Source organism: Bufo gargarizans, chromosome 9 (assembly GCF_014858855.1).
Source record: "Bufo gargarizans isolate SCDJY-AF-19 chromosome 9, ASM1485885v1, whole genome shotgun sequence".
In the NCBI taxonomy this organism is placed as follows: Eukaryota; Metazoa; Chordata; class Amphibia; order Anura; family Bufonidae; genus Bufo; species Bufo gargarizans.
The window spans coordinates 160,434,685-160,460,957 of record NC_058088.1 but is presented as its reverse complement, the minus strand read 5'-3'; the positions used below and the strand labels follow the sequence as shown (position 1 = coordinate 160,460,957).

Below are 26,273 nucleotides of genomic sequence, written 5' to 3'. Positions count from 1 at the left end.
GGTTGCGTCTGTCCACATCTGATGTCAGATTTTGAGGGAGAATATGAACAACCCCTTTAAGCCAGTTAACCAGACAGTTGAACCTTTGGAGGCTGCTTAATATTTCGAGCTACCGTAGATATAGCCATGGTTGTCTTAGTTTCCGTGCAGCCTTACCTGCTACGAGTGGCTGCTTTGCCTTGTTTAACCTGCGTCCTTCTTATTCAGAAACTCACGGAAGAGTCCTATCAAGTGGAGCACTCCATAGAAGATGCATCGATAATCATACATAATTCAAAGGAACCCAAGTTAACCCTTAAAGTGATACTAACGTCGCCACTGATCCGAGAAGAGGAAGACCGCGCAGGTGGAGGTACTTGGGTTCGAGCCCTCTCCAGCATTTATTAGAGATCTGTCATACCGTTAGAAGGTCGCTGGTCCTGAATTGCACATTGAGACCATGTGTTGATCACGTTTAGACCGTGGATGTTGTAACCTATATTGTCTTACTTTAAAGTCTTTCACTTTGTGGTACTGAACAGATTCTGCTACACAACCTCAGTGCTGTTTCTTGGCCCTCATATGGTATACCGCCATCATACGACCCATCCTATGTAACATACCCACCTTCTATTCATTGCTTTAACAAAACGAATTGAACCTTTTCGTAATGTGCTTGTAGCAGCTATGAGGTTGGGTAAGTCATAAGTAACATAGTACTAATGTGCTCATGATTTTCTTTATTTTTATTTCTCTCGTTTTTTCCCCTCCCCCTCTTCATTTTATGGTCTGTAATATTTGCTTCAGCTTCCCAAGCCTGTCCCTACAAACTTGCCGAGCAACACTGGACCTATGTCAGACCTTTGACCAACAGGCCACACTCTGTCATGTCAACTGAGGCAGCCAGCCCACCTGGGCAAGATGGACTCCCTGTCGCTCCTCCCATCTTTCTAGCCCCACCCTCTACTTTCTGTCCTTCCCACAAACATCCGCTATACAGTGTCAAATGTTGGTCAGTTAGAACTGTCAGAGGGACCATCGGGGGAAGAATCCGAGCCAATTGAAGAAGTGATTTGTCTACATTCGCTCAGGCTTCAAACGGATTGACGATGTTACAGACATTACTAGGGGAATGCAGATACTATACCAAAAAAAAGTACGACCCACTGGTTGCACCACAAGCCAGGACTCCTTTCTTCTGTTTGTAGATGCGTTGCGTGGGTTTCCCAGGAATAGATCTTTTCTGAAAGTGCATATATTAAGTGATTTCGGCAAATATTAGCACTAACTCATATTTGCCGAAATGAAAATGAAGCTGCGGCCACAGGACATCTAGATGTGTTGTCGCTTAGGCAGCATTCACACCACGCAGTCCGTAAAACACACATACCGGCCGTGTGCACACCCACTTCACTGGGTCCGTCATCCACATGTTCAGGCGAAGTATAGAACATGTCCTGTCTTTTTGGAGCGAAGCACACAGAAGGTATCCGTGTTTTGCGGATCCACATTTGCGATCATGTGAATGCACCCTAAGAGCAACACTTCATAGAATGTGTCGGCAGATAAGAACCATTTGGCCCATCTAGTCTGCCCACTTGAGTAGGGGTGGTTGTTACATTATCTTGGTAAGTGATAAGACTTGCCAAAGTCACTTTCTTTAGGTACACAATGTAAAGTTCTATTCTGGGAAAACGCCTTTAAGTCATGATAGTGCCCCCCACAGTGCCATCCCCTCCAGGTAGTGAGAAACTATACGTCCCATCATGTCCACATACACACAATATCTGGTCCTACTTCTGAAAGGTGTGTGACCACCTCTTTGGGAGCCCTAACGGTAGCCATTTCAGATCTCGCCTAGCTTTTCTGAACTTTTAATGCAGATTGGTATATGGCCCCCTATCACTACCAAGCATAGAGAGGGGGTCGGTGAGCTGCCAGTCCTGCTTCCCTCATGACGCCCAGTAATTGACAGATTTTCCTGTAAAATGCATATAGGCAAAGATGTCGGTCACTGTGTGCGGGCAGGGGAAGCAGGGCTCTCTACATGGCCGTGTTCACATGGCGAGTTTTTCTGTGGGCTGTGAGATGCGCAGCAGAAATCTCAGGCTGACCCTTGGGATTCTGCCTCAGATCCGCATACAGACTACGTGTGGCTATCCAAAGCAATTCGGAGCGGAATCCACCTCCAGAATGGACGTACTTTTTTCTGTAATGTGAGCTATTGAGTGGATTCTCATTGAAAACAATTGGATTTCACAGCTTTCCATATGAAAAATCCGCCGTGTGAACATCTCCTGAGTAGGGTTCGGTGTTTGGGTGGTGTAGGAATTCCATTAAAATGGAATTCGTGGACGGAATGCAAAATAGAAGCCTTTAAGAGGCATTGTGTTTCGATCCATCATAATAGAAGTCTATGGCCGAGCATAACGGATCCGTCTGTTTTCAGTCCTGCGTAACGGAGACTAGACGGATCAGTTATGCTCGGCCATAGACTTCTATTATGATGGATCGAAACAGAATGCGTCCTAAAGGCTTCCGTTTTGCATTCAGTCTACGAATTCCGTTCTATTTTGTTATAACGGAATTCCTACACCACCTGAACACCGAACCTCTACTCCTGAGGCCTGACAGTATGGATTCAGATGGAAATCTATATATTCACCAGCTGGACTGATTAGGACAACTCCCAGCAAACACACTTGGCTGTTTTTGTGGCTCCCATAGAAGTGAAAGGAGGATTCTGGGAGTTGTAGTTTCCGAACAGTCCTGGGTTAGAATTTTTTACCATTTAATAGAAGACGATCACCTTTGGGATTAAAGCTCTGTTCACACTTTGTTGGAAAGCACCTGGAATATATCCATGAGCCCCATGCACCTGGCATATGCATAGGAGTGTGTCTGTATAGGAAATCATAGTCTGCTGCACTTTCTTATATAGAGGGGCAAAATATATATTAAAAAAAACATACTGCATGGTAAGCAGTGGGGGTCACTGGCCGATGTATACCACTGTGTGCCTGTATTGTGGAAGATGTTGAAGGCTTCTATCTGGGAATACTTCCTGAGTATACCTGCGATGGAGCCATGAACAGAGATGTGAATTCTTGACTTTAGGTAGCAATGCTCATGGATGTTATCCAGGGATGCTCAACCTACAGTCCTCCAGCTGTTGCAAATCTACAACTCCCAGCATGTTGTAATAGCTGTAGGCTATGCAGGCATGCTGGGAATTGTAGTTTTGCAACAGCTGGAGGGCCGTAGGTTGGACATCCCTGAATAGAAACCTGCACCTACAGCTTTCGATATGCCCATTCCTAAAGATATCCATCTTCTGTGATATATTGCACGATCACATACACAATCCCAACCCTTCCTTCCGTGATCAGGCCATTGTATCTGTATTCCCTTATGATATTCCTGCTCAATTCACACATCCGTCATGATACTGCTATAACTGACCAATATTTCCCGAGGTATGGTTTTTGACTATGCTAATCTATATCCTAACAACACGAGCAGCGTAGGTGCAGTGGACCTGTCCTGTGTGTACTTCATGCAGTCAGAATGATGCTTGTGTCTTCATGGGCTGACCTCATTTTTTATATCATTCTGCTGGTGTTTCGCTCTGCTATGTAACGGGACCTTCCTGCACATCTTCTGTTGGCTCTGGGACATGGTGGATCTACTCACTGCTCATTCATACCACCCCTAGGACAAGGCATGACATCTTGCAGGCTCAGAGGGTGTTCATTAGTGAGTGAAAATAACAACAGTCTGGTGGTTTATAGTCTGATGCCCTGTCTGGGGCATGTGGCGTTATGTTGCTTCAGGGGACTCTAGATATCACTGCTGCTATCAGTAGTGCCGTACACTCGGTTATTGCCTTTTTATGCTTATTGGTGCGTCAAGGCCTGTAGGATATAATTCAGGTGTATGTCACATGATCACATATAATTATACGACATACTAGCTTAGCTTAAATATTGCTGGTTTAACAATTTTAAGACTCGTTGGCCACCCTTGAATGCCATTTAAATGGGTTCAAAACTCTATGCTGATAAAGTTCTTAATATACATATATAAACTAGTAGTGATCACTGCTCAATTCCTGTCACCACAATTCTGGATTATTATCTGCAGTAGTACATGAGTAGTACTGCAGATGAGGACTCCAGATCGTTATTCTTTATTTTCTTGCGCCCTCCTGTCAGCACTCGAAGCTGCGCTGAAATAAACTGTCAGGACTGCTGAGCCATGCCAACATAAAGGAGAGGACTCCTGTGTGCATGCAGTCCTGACAATGTATTTCAGTGCAGCTTTAAAAGCTGACATTGGGAGGACAGGGGGACAGTAAGGAAAATAAATAAATTTTATATATATATATATATAATGGTACAGGATCCTGGTGACAGATTCCCTTTTTAAAGTGAGCCTCAGGTTCAAGAAAAAAAAAATTACATTAACTGGGGAATTAACAGAAAACTTACCGGGTGACCTCCTTTTCATCTTTTTAGCTGCAGATGCGCAAATTCCAGGACTCCTCTTCCGTCATCCAAGATGACCGCACCACTTCTCAGACTGCCTGGTGCGTACTGGGCGTTTGGTAGCCCATGACTCTACCTGCTGCCTTTTGGATTGGCCAGCACTGCTCACATGAACAGTTGGACAAGTAGGAAGTGTCTTGGGCTACCAAATGACCAGTGTGCATGATTCAGCCTGAGATGTGGGGCAACCTCCTTGGATGTCGGAAGAGGAGCCCAGGAATTTGCGTTTCTGCAGCTAAGAAGAAGAAAGAGGTCTCCAGGTAAGAGTTCTGTTCATTCCCCAGTTAATGTGATTCTTTTTTTCCTGAAGGGTCGCTTTAAATTTATTGAATATTTTTCTGCCTGCAGCTGCCACTAGAGGGAGCTTAGGAGCTTGCTGCCTGAGACATGAGCTCCCTCTAGTGGTGGCTACAAGCAGCCAGTGTCTTTTCTTTTACCTCTGGGCATTGGGAGCTTTGATTCCTATGAAGATATATTATAAAATTAATCCGCACAGAAGTTTGGGCTTAGAAATGACAAGATGTTAAAAGGTGGAGAATGGCTTTTAATCTTTGTTGTCAAGCTGTTTTATCACACAAGGGACTAACATTATTCATCGATTCATTTCCTGAAAGGTGCGAGTCCATTATATTCTGCTTTAACACATTCAGACTATGTGCAACTGGTCCCTGATCATACGAGCTGGTAATCAAAAACTGAAGCCTCTGTGAACAAGTCTGGGCCTAGCTTCCTAGCAGAGCATGAAGACACTTCATTCTAATGATGTTAATGTACAAGACAGTCTGATGCAAGTCTGTTTTCTTCTTGCCCTCACCCCATGATCCTTTCATCTGTACTTTGGATAGGATTCTGCGCACAGGTGCTGACTGGCTGCACAAAAATGCTGTGCTAGAGGGTAATAAATGAAATCAGTCTTCTAATTGATGTCCGGCTGTGCACTGGGAGGTAGAGCGACAGTGTGCTATTGTTCAGCCTCACAAGTGCCATAATGAGGGTAGTAGTGTAACAAAGAATACCTCTCCAACCTCTTCAGCTTACAAGACTGCAGGCACATGTTACATGACATCGTACCAGCTGCATGATCAGTTCAAGTCCCCAGTTTATGGCAGTTTTCGCACTCATTCCTCATGCCCATAACCATATTTTTAGGCTGCGTACACTCCGCATTCTGCAGACCGTGTGCCGTCTGTATCCATATGTCCACCGGCCTGCAAAAAAGATAGAACATGTCAGTTTTACAGACAAGGATAGAACATTTCTATAGAGGTGGAAAAACAAATGGCAGCATGCACAGTGGCCAGGACCCGTGGTTTGCGGACTGCAAACCGCATACGGTTGTGTGCATGAAGCCTTATTCTGTACATCTTCCTTATTGCTTAGCAGACAGACTTTACCAATGCTACATACTGGGCTCCGTATGCACAAATACCTGGTGCTCCAAAGGGCTTATCCAATGTCTATAACATGCCCCCCAATGTCCGGGCCCCTTATATAGATTATACTTATCCCACTCCTGATCCCCGCACGGCTGCTGCATCTCCCTGACGCACGGTTCAAAACATCCAGCGACGGGGACGATGCAGCGGCGACTGTGGTGGGATCAGGAGCGACGCTGGTGTTGGGGTAAGTATAATCTGTGAGGGGCCCAGTCATTGGGGGGAATGTGTTAGACTTTGGATAACCCCTTTTAAGATGTGTTCACACTTGGTGGTTATTCTGCAGATTTTCCACTGTATCATTGCAGGCAGAAAATTTGCAACGTATTACAGTACACGCAAGGTTGATACGGTTTAAAAAAATCTCGCCCACATATTGATCTCTGGCGCAGATTTTAGATCGGCAACAGGGCCATTTATGCTGCGGATCCCCACCACGAGTTTCACCGATTGCCATACATAGGGCGAAGGGAAATCTACATGTAGCATATGGCAAACTCTGGGGTGGAAATTATGCCCCACGATGTTGGTGAGGGGTTAACGCGTCACACATTCCATGGTTGCAGGGCAGAGGGGTGGGTAGCCAACCAAGAGTACTCTCCAAGATGGTATTTTATCCGGATATTCTGGGACCGCAGGCCGTGGCATAGGCAGAGTGACACCGCAGCCTGAGAGATATTCTGCTCATTCATTTCCTAGGCCCAGCCTCATGTAATAGGCTTTGCTAATGAGTGTAAAACAAGCTTTAAATGCTTGAAATTAACATTTGCGTGCATGAGGCTTAACTATAGCATGCACAGACTGCCCAGAGATCACAGTAGTAATGAGCAATAATTAATGTGTTATCGGCCCTGCCAATGCCATTTAGGAAGAAAGGAGCATACGCAAATCACCTGCTCATTATTTTGCGCCTCTTTCGAGGCCTGGCTGGTGTTTCACACACACAGCGTTGGCCTCGGAGCCGCGATGCCTGTGGGATTGTAGTCTTTATAATGTGTCTGCCATCTGGGCTAAGCCTGTATCTTCATACCTGCAATGTCTCATACATCCGGTCAGCGGATTAGCAGAATATGTTCGCTCTGCAGCTCCCAGTGCTGGTCTAGATCCTCAAACCATTGGACCCAAAAGATGTTAATGCGTTACCCAAAAGTGATGATTTCTGGTTTTCTGGAGATTAGCACATTTTTGCAGCCTTTCAGTCTGTGATTTCAGTTCTTCATAACCACTCATTTTACTGTAGTTTCTTTCCAATTTATATGTGAACTTTGAGCAGATGTTCACATTGAAATGAAATGGCTAAATCCATGTGCTTTGCAAGCCATTCCTGGGGCCTCCGGTTTAAAGGTGCAGTCTGACAATTTTCTTAAAATATTTCTTCTTTTTTTTTTTTCTCAAATTATTTTCTGGTCTCGAGATCACTGCTGTCTGATTGACATGCCGTAATAGCCATTTTTGGGACAGTTCTGTTCTCTTTTGCACTTCACTTTTTAGCTTAGAAAAAAGGTCAGCCTTTTTCCATCTCTTGCACCATACAGTGCCATGTTCCGATCGGCTACTGTCAGAGGCGTCCATTATAAAATGCCTGCAGGATCCCGTCAGACCCCGTTGTAGTCAGTAGTCCGTTATTTCCGTTCTGCTCCTATAACTGAGCAGAACGAAAATAAAAGGCGGCAAAGTGAACATGTGTTTCTGAAGGCAGCCATTGATCAGTATTCAGACAAAAGTGGGGAAAAAACATATTATATAGTCATTCACACAGACAAGATCAGTACAGTTAGTGGTACTGTGGCCTACTCGCCCCAGACCTATGAATTATTGTGTGTGTGTGTATGTATGTGTGTATAGATAGAGAGAGAACACTAGTGTGAAAGGAGCCTAATGTGAGCCTAAGAATCTGGTCACAATTTTTAAAGGGGTTTTCGAAGGTCTATCTTCTAGATAAGTCATCAGTATCTGATCAGTGGGGGTGGGAGATTCGTATTGATGGCCTATCCTCAAGATAGGTCATCAATGTCTGATCGGTGGGGGTCTGTCTCCGGTCATCCTCACTGATCAACTGTTTCAGGAGGCTGCAACACTCTGAGTGCTGCGGCCTTTTCGTAGGCCAGTGACGTCACATTTATCGCTCACATGACCTAGCCCCAGCTTGTTAGATTGTGAGGAGGCCACAGTGCCCATCGGAGGGCCTCTTCAAACAACTGATTGGTGCAAGTATCGGACCTCCACCAGATATGGATGACTTATCCTGAAGACAGGCCATCAGTATTAAACTGCCGGGAAAAAAAAACTTTAACGTGAGGTCCATCAGGCTTTCCAGGAATTTTGATGGCAAGAATAGCACAGTCTGCAGTGTTGTTGTTGTGGATCCCTAGGGCACTCAATAGATCCAGTTAAGGTCAATGGGTCTTTCAGGATTGTCCAGTATCAACGGACCAGACGCACTGTAGCTGTCGTGGCTCCCTCCTATAAGGTCCTGTATAAAGTGATCACATCTCAATGCTTAAAATAACAAAGAATAAAAAAATAAAATAAAAAAAGGCCCTTTTTCGTTAAGCTACATTCACACGGCCTAAAGTGTTTTGCGGAGCGCACATGGCCGGCACTATATAGAAAATTGCTATTCTTGTCCGCTCTATATTTTTGCAGGGCTGCGGAACGGAACTACAGATGTGGACAGCACACGGTGTGCTGTCCGCATATTTTGCGGCCCCGTTGAAATGAATGGGTGCACACCCATTCCGTAAAATTGCGGAACGGATGCAGACCCATTTATACGGTTGTGTGAATGAGCCCTTAGGCTGTTAAATCCTTTTAGCATAGAGATGGATCATCATTCCTGAACTGTATGGCATCTCTCGGAGACCAAATTGTTCATGTCTTGCCTCACCTCTGAGACTTCACCATTGGACTGCACCTTTAAACCTTTGCTAGAATCCCCTAAGGGGGCCGGGAGTATCTAATCTGAGCTCTGACGTTGTGAATATGTTAGCAAGGAACAATGCAATGCAAACATCTGCTGTGGAGTTCGTCAGGACGGAAAATATGTCTGTAGCACTTCTGACGCCGGGGCAAACATTTCCACAGAAAACGAGTCCCCCTTTTCTCCGCACACGTTTAGTAGCAGTCTAAACAATGCAATATTAACGGATGCTGTAGTGTTTGATCATTTTTAGAAGGCAGAATTTCATTTTGATGTTTTCGCTATCAACCTGTGAGCTTCATTAACGAGCGCGAGGGAGAATATTGAATTTGCAGACTCCACCAATCATATCTCGGAAGATTAAACAATCTGACATTTTCCTAGATAAAAAAAACATTAGAATCTAAAATAAATGCCTCAAACCCTCGTCTAATTTTGTGTCTGCACACATCGGGGGGCACATGTCTCCATTCCATGGCGGGGACAGATTTTTATAGCGTGCTTATGGCGTTTTATGGCAGGTGTCGCACTGATATATGAAGCCTGTTGCTTGAAGCTTCCTTTTTCTGATATTTCATTGGAAACGTATACCCGCTGACACATCTAGTGGGGTTTCACAATTAAAAAATTCATTTCAGATCATAGAGATGTGTTTTAGATCAACAAAATACTTAATAAATGGCAAAATTGATGAATGGAAAACGATAGAGAGACGCCTTCCGTTTCTTCTACAGTGACATGAAGGCTTACAGCCGAGCATTTTGAATCAATGACTAACATGTCAAGATTCCAAAGCTGTCCCCCTATTAAGAATGGAGGAAGCACCAGCTCAGAACCATTACTGGCGCTTTTTACACTGCAGTTTTTACAGATTTTTCTTCTGATGGATTTTGGTGTGACCTTGTACCGCTATCGGCCAAACATAAACCACTTGCATTTCACACACACCTTTTTATCCACGGTAGTACCTTTTTAGATTGCAGCACTACTGGTAAATGTGAATGTCTCGATGGCTAATTCCAGCAACCCCCAGATGTACAGTGGGGTTCCTCCAGTCCATGAGGGGTAGCATTATGTCTAGTTATCAATACAATTAATTGCATCCCCTTCTGGCTTCTATTTTTATACAGAACAAATTTACGGATCCGTGTTTAAGGTATCTTCACATGGTGGAATTTTCTGATTTTGGCAGAGAATACACAACGAAATCCATGTGAAAAAAATCCAGATTTCTGCCATGTATCCTCCTGCAAATCCTTGTGGGAGTTTTCCCACTTGAAAAATCTGTTGTGTGAACATAGCCTTTCACTGAGCAATCCTTCAGCGTTCGGTGCTGTGGCGGAAGAACCCACTTGAGGAGGTTTTCGCACAATTAAAATCCTTCCCGGATTTAGTTGTGGAAAATGGCCTCAATCAAAACGCCAACAATAGCTTTTTCTTAACTTCAATCGAGAAAAAAAAAAACACCATGTGCACATGTTGGCGTTTTTTCCCGCCATTAGATTGTTATACGAATGTTTTGTATTGAGGCAAAAAACAATTTAGCGGTTTTAGAAGCGTTTTTTAGCGGTGTTTCCACCACCACAAAAAATGCCACTGAAGGACTGGAGAAGAAAAAAATATATATTTTTTCCAAATTCTCAACTAAAACCTCCTCTAAACCGCTTCTAAATCCTCCACCAAATTAGAAATCTGACACCAAAAAACGACCTAATCTACTACCGTTTTTTCAGCCGCGGATTTTGCTGTGTAAACTCGGCCTGAGATCTCTGCTTTAAGATCAGGGGGTGGCAAATAAATCCTAATGCTAGTTTTCTACTACACATCTTTTAGTTGATTTTTTTGCTGTTCTGAAACTGAACCGATCACTTAATGAAGGTAGTACTGTCATTAGAAGATCCACTGCCGGCAGGGATTCTCTGCCCATTGACGTAGGCCGCATTAAGGCCTTGTTTTCCCTCCAGCTTTAATGACTGCTCACATTATGATGGATAAAACATCTCCGGTGAAAACACTGCTCATGAAATATTGGTGGATCTAATGGCTTTAAGGCGGCGATATTTACCATTCAGATTTATAGCTTTCATTTTAACCTTGCTGTGGGGAATCCGATTGTATTAAATGATATTAATGTGCTGTGGCTGGTCTGATATTCCCACCGTCTTCCCCTATTATATTTAATCACTCCACTTTATCCGTACATGAATTCACTTACTCAGCTAATAGTCTGCTCATCCCCCCCCCCCCCCTGCCCCTTCCCCCCCCTCAAAAAAAATAATAATTAAGTAACGAACACTTGGGAACCGATTTAGAAATTAGAAATGAGCGGTAACAATGGCTGTTGGAGGGAAAGTCGAGAAGTGCTACTTGCCTATTTTGGCGTCCTGAAACATGTTGTGCATTTTTAATAAGACCCCAGATGGTACATAGCTGTTATCGATTTGTAAACTGGAAGTGAATGCCTCCTTTGCTTTGTGTTGCACATTACTACTTGAATGGCCTTTGGATAATATAACCGCCGTGCACTTTGTGAACCATTCAGTTTCTCTGGGAGTCTTATTAGCTTGTTCAGATGCTGCCATACTCTTCCTGTGACAGAATCCCCTTGGTCAAATTGTATCTGTCTTTTTTTTTTATCCCATCTTATCAGTAGAAAATGTTGCGATGAAAGATCCTCCGGACTTATTGGACAGGCAGAAATGCCTGAACGCCTTGGCGTCTCTGCGACATGCCAAATGGTTTCAGGTTGGCTATTTGTTCTTACCTTATTGTTATTGTAGCCTTATGAGGTTTTCGTTTAATTTCTTTACGACCTCATGAATTCATGCACTGTAATCCATTGTAATAGAGCTGAGTAGTATAGACGTCTAGATTTCCTTTCGAGTCATGCTTGCCAAGCAGCAGTGCCATCTCTGTGGCCCAGTGGAAAACACTTGCCACTAGCCAGATACACAACTGGCCACCTCCTCCTTTCCCACTAAGTGGCCTCCTGCCCCGCTCACGGGTGGCACGGTTGCTGTCCAGACGGGCCGGGCTTCAGTAGCGCTAGCTGACACGCCATTATCATGAGGCTACAAAAGCAATCTTTACATGAAGCTTTTTTCAGTTCTATTTAAAGCCTGACCTCTCTAAACATGGATGGTTTTGTCATTCTGTAATTTTCTTTGCATGAATTTAATCATTTACTACTCAGTAATCACATTAAAGAATCTGTCCGAGGCCTTTGTAGGTTAAGGTAAAGTGTGAACACAGCAGCAGAACTGGAACCGTTTTGTCTATTCCAGGCAAGAGCAAATGGATTAAAATCTTGTGTAATTGTACTCCGCATACTGCGCGATTTGTGCAACAGAGTCCCCACCTGGGCGCGGCTGAAAGGATGGGTGAGTGTCTCCTGGGTGATGGGGGTGGGATCCTGTAGGCTTTAATTGCTGCCCCTTTTCTTAAAAGGAACCTGTCAGCATGAAAATGCAGTGTAAGCATGTTATAGAGCAGGAGGAGCTGTTTGTGTGTAGTGTATGTGTGTGTATAAATATATATATATATACACACACTAATTACAACTTGTAATTTATACATTAAAATTCCTACTCATTCTGGGCTCTGAGGTCAAGGAGTCGGTCCTATCAGTGATTGACCGCCTTCCCTCTATGACTGGGTATAGAGATAACTGTCAATCACTGATAGGACCGTCTCCTTTACATCAATCCGTGATTGACGGCCTTCTTTCTCTGACTGTGTATGCAGAGATTGAAGTCCAGGAGACGGTCCTATCCGTGACTGACAGCTATCTCTATACCCAGTCATAGATGGAAGACTGTCAATCACTGACAGGACCGTCTTCTCGACTTCAATCAGTGACTGACTGCCTTCCCCCTATGACTGTGTATACAGAGATAGCCGTCAATCACTGATAGGACCGTCTCCTCGACTTCAATCAGTGTCTGACTGCCTTCCCCCTATGACTGTGTATACAGAGATAGCCGTCAATCACTGATAGGACCGCCTCCTGGACTCCAATCAGCAACTGACAGCCTTCCCTCTGTGACTGTGTATACAGATATAGCTGTCAATCACTGATAGGACCACCTCCTGGACTCCAATCATTGTCTGACTGCCTTCCCCCTATGACTGTGTATACAGAGATAGCTGTCAATCACTGATAGGACCGCCTCCTGGACTCCAATCATTGTCTGACTGCCTTCCCTCTATGACTGTGTATACAGAGATTGCTGTCAATTACTTATTATAGAACCACCTCCTTGACTTCAAAGCCCAGAATGAGCAGGAACTTAAATGAATAAATTACAAGTTATATTGAATCTTTTAATATAAAACGAAATATCAATCTGCTCAGCTCCTCCTGCTCTATAACACGCTGCCTGCCGGCAGACTGGTTCCCATTAATAGCCCTGTGCATCCTGATGCTGAATATATGTCTGTAACGGATATTACAGTCATTAGGAATAATGCTGCTCTCAGTCCTCCAGAAATGCAGATGTGTGCTCAACATTTCCACCATTTATTTCTCTCAGCCACTAGAAATCATATGTGAAAAAGCAATAGGGACGTGTAACAGACCCCTGGGTGCTGGGGAAGCCTTGCGGAGAGTCATGGAATGCCTGGCATCTGGCATCATTTTGCCTGGTAAGATTATTTAAACTGCACGCTGATGAGGGTTCATTAGGATGTAATTTTACCACAACATATAAGGGTTTTCTTTTTCTCTGCAAATGTGTTCTGGCCGTGAAGGATTATTAAATGTATACATCAAACTAGAAAAACCCCTGCCTAAAGGGTTTCAGGAAGGATTCCCCCTTGAATGTTTCATTTAATCTCAGTAGGTTACAAATTCTTCACTGGTTAATTTATTTTGCAGTAAATGTTTATAGCACTCCAAACTCCCTGCATCAATATAGATTTGTATGATAAAATGCATGCTACCTGCGGCTGCCACTAGAGGGAGCTTACTGCATACTGTAATCCATTGTCCTTAGTATGCAACAGGTCTGTACTCTTTTGCTGCTACCAGCGCTGACAGAATACACAGGTCTCCTAGTTGGAGTCTGGCTATATTCATGAGCAGAGTGCTGAGGACAATACAAAGAACCAGCGCTCTTCACTTGTTCTTACATCACCAAAGAAGAGTGCTGTCGGCACCCTTGTTCTCAGGATTTGATGTGCCATAGTAGTCAGACCCTGACTGTTCAGTTTTATGGCCCGATTGACAGGGAATAAAAGATATTTGTCAGAAAACACGCACACAGCTGTTGGGCGGCCATTCCGTGCATTGGGGACCGCAATTGCGCTCCCCCAATGCACGGGCAATATCCATGCAGCGGGCTGGACCCATTCAACTTGAATGGGTCTGTGGTCAGTCCGCACCGGTGCGGAACAGCGGAAAGAAACACCACGGAAGCACTCCGTAGTGCTTCCAGTGTTCCGTTCCGCATCTCTGGAAATGCGGACCCATTCAGGTGAATGGGTCCACATCCGTGATGCGGAGTGCACAAGGCCGGCGGCCGTGGAGTGCTGACCCGCTGTTTGCGGGCCGCAATACAGCCACGGCCGTTGCATGAGGCCTAAAGTGGGTGTTTGAGACTAAAATGCTGGAATAGGGTGGAACAGTGAGTATATATCAGTGTGAGTGTGTGTATATAAATATATATAGTAAAGGCAAAATGGGAGGCAGCACCAATGTAGGTATAATATAGCCGGGTGCACGCTCTGAGGGCTGAAGCTTACCCAAATATAATATGCAAAAAAGAGCAGCACTCCAACGCAGGATAAAATAAAATCCAGGAAAATGTATTCACCCATGGTGTGGCGACTTCTTTTTTATTTTATTTTTCTTACAGGCCCTTTAAATGGACCTGACGCAACCGCAGCGGTGAGCAGGTGTAATCACCACCTTCTGATCCGCCATCCGATTCACTTCAATTGGACGGCTCTGTCCTATTCACTTGAATAGGGAGGAACCATCCCATTGAAGTGAATGGGATAGCCGTAGTTGTAATTACATCTGCTCAACGATGCAGTTGTGACAGCAAGCAGGTAAACAATGAAGAGCAGACAGCGCTCATATAAACGCTGTGGTGTCTTCAAACAGTTTGTAGGCGGTGCCCCTTTGCCAATCTGATAGTGACCTAGCCTAAGGATAGGTCATCAGTATAAAAAAAGCAGACAACCCCCTTTAAAAATCCATCCAAAATATGTTATTAGGGAATTAGGACTTATTCACACGACCATGTCCATTTTTCCAACAGCGCAAAAATGGATCTGAGGAAACTACATAGCGTAGCATGTTACCTTTTATTTTTTCACTCCAATGTTTAAATGGGAGAGTTTGATGTGCAGAAACGGATTGAATTTCTTGGATGAAGCACACAGATCCCTTAAAGAAATATTGTGTGACTAGTCCCGTTGACTTGAGGTGTCCGTTTTATTAATGGACAGAACATGGAGGTAAAGCGTCGTGTGAATAAGGCCTGTGTAGAAGTGCCATGTCTGTGCATTACATGGACAAACTACTGATTACCGTATAAACTGTGTAATGCCTCCTCTCCCCTGTGGAGGCGCTGCAGGGAAATTGAGCACTATCTGTCTGATTCATCGTAGATTACAGCTGATAGTTAGTTTTCTTTATGTATCATTTGTACATTTTACCATGCATCCGTTTTATAGAAGCTGCACAGAGAAAATGCTTCTAGGATAATCGTGACCGTTTACCACGCTGTTTAACTAGATTGTATGTCTGTAACGCAGGAGGGCCAGGTTTACATGATCCATGTGAAAGAGAACCCACAGATGCCTTGGCCTACATGACCGTGAAAGAGCGAGAGGAGATCACACAAAGTGCACAGGTAATGAGATGCATGTGACGCCTTTACCTATTTATATAGCCTTTACGTTTCTGTAGCACTAGCGCATTCTGCAGTGCTGTGCCTACATTGTAAGGCCGCGTTCACATCTCTGGCAGAGAACAAAGACTTCACCAGACCCAGCAATACTGGATTCAACAGATCACTGCCGGATCCTTATTGACTGAATTGCGGTCCGGCGGTGATCCGGACGCTTTCTGGAATAAATGGTAGGTTTCGGCCAGACAAAAAACATTGCATGCATCGGTTTTTGGTCCAGCCGGCATTTATTATAGCAGATCGTTCATTCCTTTTAAAGAGCTATACCATCCATGGTAAGTGAGTACATATCGATACACTCATGAAGATAGAGATGGTCACACAGATATCGTGGTCAGCGACATAGACTTTGAATTGCCTCTGCTCCATTCAAGCAACTACTGGTCGCTGTCTTGCAGCTGAAAGAAATGGGGTGTCCTGTTCTGGTGACTGGTCGGAGTCCCAGCAGTCGGACCCCGACGGTTATGACTAGTCCATTGGGTAAGGCATAACGGGAATACTCCTCTAATGGTGATCATCATACCACAGAATTGGATTTTTATTAACGGAGAACTGGTTTGGAGCTCCACAGGGCACCACTGCCACCTTCTTTTAGGAACTGGTCAAGGATCCTGCAGTAAAATGTCTTTACCTGCCATATCTGCCCACGCCGGCAGACATTATCCATCACTTGGACAGGACTGCATATACATGAAAATGCTGACATTTGTGAGCTTTGCAGGATCCTGCTTGATTTCTTGGTTTTCAGGGTCTCCGTTATATTCCAGTAATTATATGCTGCGTCAGCAGTTCTCCAGAATGAGATCTAATATATGGGTGTAAGGAGGAAGCTGCTGTCTAGTAGGTATCGGGTATTATAACTCAAGCTGGAGCCCTCGCCACGCTCTGACCAATCTTTCATTTGTGCAACTGCGAAACCTAATGAGACAGATCTTATGTCATTCTCCTCTTCTCAGAATCGTGTGGCGGGGGTGTTTGGACAGTGATTAAAGGAACGACTGCAAGATATACTTTGGGATCCAGCGATCCAAAATACTTGAAGCCATTTGCTGCTGTATCATGTCGTCAAGGAATTTAGTAGTGAACGTGTTGCATTGAATGTCTGCTTATGAAGTAGTTCACTTTACAAGGGAGTGGAGGGTGCGAATGACATGAACTTCACAGGAAACATCGGTGGTGCAGTTTACTGTCCATGGCCCCGAATGTTGCCGGTATTTTTTTCATTTTATGTGGTTCCAATGATGAGAAAGGAACGCTCTGTCAGTCTTGGGTGAGATCTTTGGCTTCATCTCAGTGTCTTTGGAAATGAGCCAGGGAGTCAGTGGAGGACAACTATTTCTGGGATGTCAGAGCTCCCGTCTCTTGCATAATAATTCCTGTTTGTATTACTATTCTATTACTCTGGGCATATTCACGGAGACTAGATATAAGATACCTTCATTCTACTTGTTGGCTGCATTGCCGGTGGCTACTCCATGTGCTACATGTTGAAAGAGGAATTTATCCTGTTGGATAGTAAGCAGAGGCCAGAACATTACAAGAGCTTGTGTAACAGACGTAATAGGAAATCTTCATGTCTTTTCACCTCATTTTTTGCTCTGCATCCAGTTGGCATTTTTTGTTGATCGGGTTGGAACCCATTAGCTTAAATGGGGCTGCAAAAAATGTGTGCTGTCCCCATCCATATGTCTGTTCCACAGCCCCGCAAAAAAAGATTGTCCGTTGTTGCATCATTGCAATGAGAACACAACTGCAATGGGGACATCATCCATATTTTCTGCAAAATACAAACGGTCATGTGAATGCACCCTAATAAGAAAAGGAGAAGTAGTGTATGCGCCATGTGGGCCAGGATCTACCAGATTTCACAAGGTGTCCTGAGAGGAGGATCAGTCTGGATCAGGGAGTTGTATAGCTCTCTAAGGGTCCATTCACACGTCCGTTGTTTCTTTCCGGATCTGTTCCGTTTTTTGCGGAACAGATCTGGACCAGTTGCGTACCCGTTCATTTTCAATGGGTCCTGAAAAAAATCGTTTCCGTTGTTCCGTTCCGCATGTCCGAAAAAATATAAAACTTGTCCTATTATTATCCGCAAAATCGGATCCTGGTACAATACAAAGTCAATGGATCCGCAAAAAAACGGATGACATACGGAAACATTTTCAGGAACAACGGATCCGCAAAAAACGGACCGAAATTCGGGATATACAAAAATACTGACGTGTGAATGGACCCTTAATCAGATAAACTCTTATTAATACACACAACCTCATTTTCAAATACAGTATTAGGGAATTAGGACGTAGGAAGTCTTCACCTTCGTTTGTTACCCAGTGCAGTGAGCAGCTAGCAAAGTGCTATTCTTGCCCCAGAGGAGCAGGCGCTACACAGACCACACTCTCATTTCAGTAGCGGGTCACCGCTGGGGCCTTTCCTGGCATTTGACGCGTCCAGCCAGGGCCGGGCAGTGGACCCCGTACATAACTAGCTTGTATCAACTGTAGCTTTTACTGTCCATTGAACGTTCTCTCTCCTCTTTTACAGCATGCACTGCGTCTATTAGCGTTTGGACAAATATACAAAGTCCTGCAGATGGACCCTCTCCCCTCTAATAAGCCCTTCCAGAAATATTCTTGGTCAAGCACAGACAGGGAAGGTAAGGTGTCAACGTTGGAGCCTTTCCCAAAGCTATACCCCAATATATGAAAATTAGTGGGAAGTTAGGGTTTACAATTTCTTATCTCCTGAAAAATATTGGATCACAGGGGGTCTGACTGCTGGGACTCCCAGCGATACCAAGGCCAGAGTATATCCTCCGGCTTCCTTTCTCACTGGAGTGGTAGTGCGCATATCGGTCCACTACTCCATTCAACTCTATGGGCCAGATGTGCACATAACTTGGTAAGTCTCATAGAGGTGAATGGAGCAATGGACAGACATTTGCATCACTGCTGTATTTAGAGATTGGGGACCCCTTGGGATCGCAGGGGGCCCCAGCGATCAAACAGGTGATCATTTTTGTGTGATAACCCTTGTAAGGATAAGTAATTGGGATTGTCTGGACGTATATAATGTTTTAGCGCTGGTCATCTTTGGCCATGGAAATAAGACTTTATAATGTATTAATATTTATTGATTGCAGCTGTAGCGGATTCCTGTGCATTGCCTTCTCCTCATCTTTCTTTACATTGTGCCATTACATCCCTTACCATTTCACAATGTCACATGACGGCTGTAAAGAGCTGTGCACCGTACAAAATACGGAGAGGCAAAGCATAGGCTGAGCCATGGACACGTCCGCTAGACATGAAAGAGCAATAATTTTGAATACAAATTAAGTTAAGAGTTTTCCGAGACATTATAACTGTCATCAGGATAGGTCATCAGTATCTGACCAGTGGGGGTCCAACACCTGGGACACCCGCCGATCAGCTGTTTGAGAAGGCAGCGTGCTACTGTGAGCTCTGCAGCAGTCTCACAGTTTTTTCCTAGGCCAGTGACAACACGTTCATCAGTCACGTGGCCCAGGAGCAGCTCAGCCCCATACCAAGCACAGCCGCTATACAATGTACGGTGCTGTGTTTGGTAAGCACAGAGAAGTCTGCGGTGCCCACAGGAGCTGATCGTCGGGGGTCCCGGGTGTCAAACCCCCACCAATCAGATACAGTTAACCTATCCAGAGGACAGATCATCAGTTTAAAAATCCTGGAAAACCCTTTTAATTTATTTGCATGAATATGACTACTGATCCACATTACTAAAAGATTATATAAGCCTGGACAGGCCCCTTGATTATTTCTATTGAACATGGTTACTTAAACAGTAATGAAAATACAAAATTAATTACTTAAAATTAAAAAGATGGATAAAGAATTTGAAGAGAGGAGAAAGGCATGGAAAAGATCCTCTAGCCGCTCCGATTTGTAAAGCAGTCGTGCATAGAAACCCAAGGAATTAGGCTGCTTTCACACAGTCAGGCCTCATGCACATGACCGAATTTTTGTTCCGCATCCTATTCACATTTTTTGCAGATCGAATATGGACCCATTTATTTCAATTGGGGCCGCAAAAGATGTGGCTAGCACACCATGTGCTCTCTGCATGCATATGTCCACAGTCCCGCCAAAAGAATTGAACATGTCCTACACCTGTCCGTTTTGCAAACAAGGATAGAACATTTCTACAGAAGGAAGAAAGAAAATGGCAGCATGCACACGGCCAGTAGCAGCGTTTTACAGATCCGCACTTTGCAGGCTACAAAGCACATACTGTTAGCGATTATCTGGCCATGTAAAAGGCCCTTAAGGGGGTGCTCCAGGAATTAAGAAAATAAAATTTACTAAAATACTTAAATATTATTCTAAAAATATTCCCAAATAAATGTAATTAGTTATAATGGCAAGTTTTGTCTAGGGAACGGTCATCATAGAAAATAAAATGGCCGCTGTCCTATTAGTACACACAAAACCTGTCCTAATCACACAGCACAACAAGTTACTTCACAACACTGAGGTAAAGAGCTGCCTCAGCCGCCTCTCTACTCCGCTTGTCAGGGATTTTGGTCCTGAATACAGGTGATAAGATCTTCAGATGAATCTCTGTAGGAATGGAGTATATGAGGAAACATGAAGTACAGAGAGGAGGGTGGAGGTAATGAGCAGAAGCTCTTGTATACATTCTCCATTAGCACAGTCTGTCCTGTTCGTTCTCTCTGTACTTCATGTCTCCTCATGAACTCCATTCCTACAGAGATTCACCTGAAGATCTTATCACCTGCATTCAGGACCATAATCCCTGACAAGCAGAGTAGAGAGGAGGATGAGGCAGCTCTTTACCTCAGTGTTGTGAAGTAATTTGTTCTGCTGTGTGATTAGGACAGGTTTTGTGTGTACTAATAGGACGGCAGCCATTTTATTTCCCCTGATGATTGCTCCTCAGACAAAACGAGCCATTATAACTAATGAAAGGTATTTGGGAATATATTTATAATAAAGTAATATTTAACTATTTTCAGTAATTTTATTTTCCTAATTCCCTTTAAGGGCCTTTTACATCGGCCGAGAATCCGTCATATAATCGCTAATGAGCGTTCGTAGGAACACTCGTTAGTGATTATCTGACAGTGTAAAGGTGCCGCCGATTACCCGATGAATGAGTGAAACGCTCATTCGTCAGGTACTTCAATCGTTTGTGTACGCACTTAACTAATCTTTTGCCAGCAGCAAATCGTGCTGTCTAAACAGCCTCTGCTGCCAGCAAACAACGAATCTTTATGGAGGCGAGCGACAGAAAACGCTATCGATCCTCCCTATACTGTGGAGGAGATTGTTGTATGTAAATGCAGCAGTCTCCTCCACTGACGAGCAGACGCTTGCCGGGAAGGATTGCTTCTTTCCCTACAACAGGTGCAGATCTTTTCATTATACCTTATTTCTGTGTAGCCTCCAGGTTTTTGGCTTACATTTACTGATGCAAATCACTGATCAACTGACCCTTTTTGAGTGAAAGTGGCCTTAGGCCTCATGTACATGAACGTATTTTTTTTGTCCACATTTTCCAGTCAGATTTTGACCCATTCACTTCAATGAGGCTTCAAAAGATGTGTACAGCACACTGTGGGCATCTGCAAAAAAATATAGAACATATCTTATTCTTGTCTGCATTATGTACAAGGATAGGACAGTTATATAATGGCCTGGACACTGTGGAACGTACATGGCCAGTATAGGAGTTTTGCAGACCGCAAAATAGGCTACAGTCGTGTGCATTCCAGGAGCAGGCAGTTGTATGCACGTATGGTTAAAATAATTGCAAGCTCCCCTGTGGTGTCTTCTGTAGGATTATATTGAGTTACATGCAACTTTCAATTCCAAATCCTCTGCATAGGCATACAAATAAATAACGTTCTGCCTACTTACTGTAAAAACCAGGGGAAGCTTGTATCATATTGATTATACATTAGAATAGATGTACCGCGTGGAAAAATCTTTCTCAAAGGGCTCAGAGAGGGTTAAAAAAGTGATAGTTCCCGTGTGCTAGGAGTGAACCAGAAAATAAAGCCCGGTAAGCGTCAGAACAGGAGTGGCGAGAGGTACGTGAGATATTTGATCATTTCATTTTGTTTTCGGAGCCCTTTAAAGGCTTATGTTCACCTTCGGGGGGCAGTTTTTTTATGTTTGCATTTTATTCTTCTTCGGCTAAAAATAATTTCTTCAATTGGTCTTTATTAAAAATATTGAACCTATCTGTCACAAAGGCTAAATGTTTTACTAGCTGTGTGAATCGTACTTTTTACTTGTATTTTGTGTTGGTCATCTATTAACCCCTTAGTGACCAGCCTGTTTTGGGCCTTACTGACCAAGCGTTTTTCGTCCTTTTTTTCATTGTATCGTTCCAAGAGCTAGAACTTTATTTTTCCGTCTGTATAGCTTTATGAGGGATTGTCTTTTGTGGGACAAGTTGTAGTTTTTAATGGCGCCATTTTGGGGTACACACAACTTTCTGATTAACTTTTATTAACTCATTCTGGGAGGGAGATGGGAAAAACAGCAATACTGCCACAGCGTTTTTACGTTATAAATTTTATACCATTCATTTTTCGGTATAAATAACATAATATCTTTATTTCCTGGGTCAGTAAGATTAGTGATACCAAATACATTTAGTTTTTTTACGTTTTACAACTTTTTTTTTGCAATAAAACACCCTTAAAAAAAAAAAAAAAAAAAAAAAACATCTTTCTGCATTGCTGCTTCCCAAGACCCATAGCTTTTTTCTTTTTCTTTCTATGGAGTTGTGTGAGGGCTTGATTTTTGCGGGACGACTTGTATTTTTCATTGGTATCATTTTGGAGTAAATGGTGCTTAAGTTTTGGGGTGGCAACTAAGAATAACTTTTTTTATTTTTTTACGACGTTCCCCGTAGGGGATAATTTACGTGATATTTATGTAGTCCAGGTCGTTACAGACGCAGCAGTACCAAACATATGGGGAGGTTTTTTTTTGCAATTTTTTTAATTTCAAAGCATATTTTTAATAGAAAAAAAGTAATTTTATTTTTTTGTCTTTTATTTTTATTGAATGAATGTTTTTTTACTACTTTTTTACTACTTAATAGTCCCACAAGGAGACTATAACACAGCTTTTTGATTTTTAAAATGCAATGCACAATCCCTATAGTACATTGCGTTTTAATGTCAGTGCTATTCTGATATTGACCATCAGGCTGCGCCAAAGAGGCGCAGCCTGCTGGAAATTACTCAAGGCTGGTCTGGGGCCTACACAAGACGCCATCCAGCCTTCACAGACACCAGTACCTGGCTATTGCATTTGCGGGGTGCCGATGGGAGACAGAGGGAGTCCAGCTCCCTCTGTCAGCACTTTACATGCCACGGGTGCCATTGCTGTGGCATGTAAAGTGTTAAACAGCCTGGATCGGCACTCCTGCCGGTCCGGGCTGTTAGAGCAGGGCCCGGCTCTCACGTGAGAGCTTGGTCCCTGCTGCACGGGGGAACCGTGCAGCGTTTAGACTGGGGCACCGTAAAAAAGCGGCGGCACAGCCTAAGGCCCCTTAGCGACCGCCGTAAAAAGGCGTATGGGTGGTCACTAGGGATGAGCGATTCGACTTCGGATGGAACATCCGAAGTAGAGTTGCATAAAACTTTGTATTAATACTGTACGGAACCGAACCAGAGTTCGGGAAATGTTTTTTTTACAGTACAAATTAATTTCAGAAGTTATTGCGCAAAGTCTTGTGAGACTTCGCAAAGCAATAACTTCGGCTCATCGGAGCCAATACATTCTAATACTGTACGGAGCTCCTGCTCCGTACAGTATTAGAACAAAGTTTTTTTCATCTCTAGTGGTCACTAAGGGGTTAAATGTTATCTCTAAATTACTAAAAGGTCCTAGGGTACTTTCACACTTGCGGCAGAGTGATCCGGCAATCTGCATGCAAACGGAAAGCATTTGTAGACGGATCCGTCTTACAAATGCGTTGCAAGAACAGATCCGTCTCTCTGTTTGTCATCCGGAGAAACGGATCCGTTATATAGTTTTTTCACATTTTTACGGATCCGGCATTGCGGTATTTCCTGTGCATTCAGGCAAGTGTTTATTATCTCCGTCCTGAACAGTCAAAAAGACTGTACTGAAGACATCCTGAACGGATTACTCTCCATTCAGAATGCATTAGGATAAAACTGATCAGTTCTTTTCCGGATTTGAGCCCCTGGGACGGAACTCTATGCCGGAAAAGAAAAACGCTAGTGTAAAAGTACCCTTAAACACTTATTTAAGCCACATTCCTATCAGTAAGAATAAAATTGATCTATAATGAGTGTTTATATGGTCAGAGATACAGAGCCATCAGCTGAGCTGAAAATTCAGATCCTGCTACTAGAGAAACTCAATGCTGCACAGAGACAGTGGTTCAACATTTTCAATAAAGACCAATCAAAAAAATATATAATTTTAGCTCAAAATTAGTACAATGCAATAATTTAAAAAGAATTGCCCCCAATGTTGTACATGGCCTTTAAGAGGTTTTTTTCCATGCTAAACGACTCCTTTAAACCCAATGATAAAATCTTATATAGTGGTGGCTACAGACAGCAAGTATTTTCTTTAGCACTATGTCTATTAAAGAATTTGGAGGTGTATGTTAAAAATAAAAAGGATCCCCGGCCTGTAGAATTTTGCAAGAAATAAATCATTCTCCTAATGAATCCTTAGCCGAAATAGGTGGACATGCACATTTCTCTGCGTTGGTGTTTTCTGCTGTCTTCCTCTGACCTTTTTTTTTATTTTTCAGGACTGAAGAGACCATATGATGATGGTTCTAGTGATGACAAAGACCCAAATAAGAAAATGAGACGCAACTTACGAAAGGGTAAGATCCTTTTCAATTGCATCTCACAACAGAGACAGAGGCTTACGTCTTATGTAGGAGATGTGCGAGATGTGTGTATTATGTAGGAGATGAGTGCGTCAGGAAAACAATGGTCTAATGCTGTGAATAATGCTTGAGTGTGATCAGTGACATACCAGAGGAGTAATAACAGCAGGAGATGCAATCACATCATTACGTAAGACAGCTCATTGTGATCTGGAAACATAGTTAGTAAAATTCTCTTCTATTCCAGTTTTAGACAGCAAAGCCATAGAATCAAACCAGCCAATGAATGCACTGATGAGACTGAACCAGATCAGGCCCGGCCTGCAGTACAAGCTGCTGTCTCAGTCAGGTCCAGTGCACGCACCAGTCTTCACCATGTCTGTAGATGTAGACGGCACAACTCATGAGGCCTCTGGACCATCCAAGAAGACAGCCAAGCTCCATGTTGCAGTAAAGGTGGGTAATTTGTCTTGTGTCTCTTAAAGATTAAGGGCCCTATTAGACAGCCAATTATGAGGAATAAGTGTTCATAGGAGCACTCGTTCTAGGTAATTGAGCCGCCTAATCGATCTGCCGATGAGCGACCAAATGCTTGTTTGTTTTCTGATCAAGATGAAAGATGCCTGATTATCGGCAGCACAACTCCCTGTGTAATTAGGGTTGTCCTGCTGATAATCAGTAGGACTGAATGAGGGAGGAATGACTACGGTAACAATCGTTCCTCCCCCATTCACTTTGCATCGGCTCATGTAAGTGCCGATGGACGTGTTATCCTCCATCTGCGCTCGCACTGCCTGAACTTTAAGCAGTGTAATACAGCCTTAGGGCTCTTTCACATGACCGTATGAATGAGTCCGCCTCCGTTCTACAATTTTGCGGAATGGGTACGGACCCATTCATTTCAATGGGGTCGCAAAAGGTGCGGACCTCACACTGTGTGCTGTCCACATCCGTAGTTCCATTCTGCAGCCCCACAAAAAAAATAGAGCATGTCCTATTCTTGTCCGCAATCACGGACAAGAGTAGGCATTTCTATAATGGGCCGCTCGTTCCGCTAAATTTGTGGACCGCAAAACACGTTGCAGTCGTGTGAATGCGCCCTTAAGGAGAATAGGCACTGTTTTTTAGCAGGAAGATATAAGATAACTACCTGCAAAACAAAGCTGTATTAACAAGTAGGGATGTCCCGATACCAGTATCGGTATCGGGGCCGATACCGGACATTTGCACGAGTACTTGTACTCGTGCAAATGTCGCCGATACCTCAAGGGCCCAGATCAGCGGTGGTGGCGGCTTGTCCCATCTTCTTCCGGGCGGCGGTGGCGCTGCTCCCAGCTGATCGGCGTGTGGGCGGGACTTCTTTGCTGCGGTGTTTTAAGTCCCATGCGGTTTCATGTCGACTACGCACAGACCTGGGGATGGCAGCGGATATTATCCACCTGGGGATGTGCTGGCCCGGCAGCGGCAGGAGGAGGCCGCCCCTGGCTGGGGTTCTGGATATTACCCTCAGGGAGTCGGGGGACTGCAAGAAGCTGGGCTGGTGGGCCTGAGGTGGAGAGATGGCAGGAGCTGCCGGAGC

General features: G+C 43.8%; 1 protein-coding gene across 4 annotated transcripts in view; it reads left to right on the top strand.

The window, feature by feature from the left end:
* Positions 1-26,273, top strand: part of LOC122919905 (spermatid perinuclear RNA binding protein) — a 125,991-nt gene that overhangs the window by 78,352 nt on the left and 21,366 nt on the right. For 3 of the 4 annotated variants that reach the window (XM_044269091.1, XM_044269093.1, XM_044269090.1), the window contains exons 6-13: positions 208-352; positions 11,533-11,627; positions 12,167-12,262; positions 13,415-13,526; positions 15,645-15,742; positions 18,344-18,455; positions 24,611-24,688; positions 24,942-25,150. In XM_044269091.1, coding sequence (XP_044125026.1) covers positions 208-352; positions 11,533-11,627; positions 12,167-12,262; positions 13,415-13,526; positions 15,645-15,742; positions 18,344-18,455; positions 24,611-24,688; positions 24,942-25,150 — 945 coding nt within the window. The remainder of the gene's footprint in view (positions 1-207; positions 353-11,532; positions 11,628-12,166; positions 12,263-13,414; positions 13,527-15,644; positions 15,743-18,343; positions 18,456-24,610; positions 24,689-24,941; positions 25,151-26,273) is intronic. The other variant, XM_044269092.1, reaches the window with a different exon arrangement.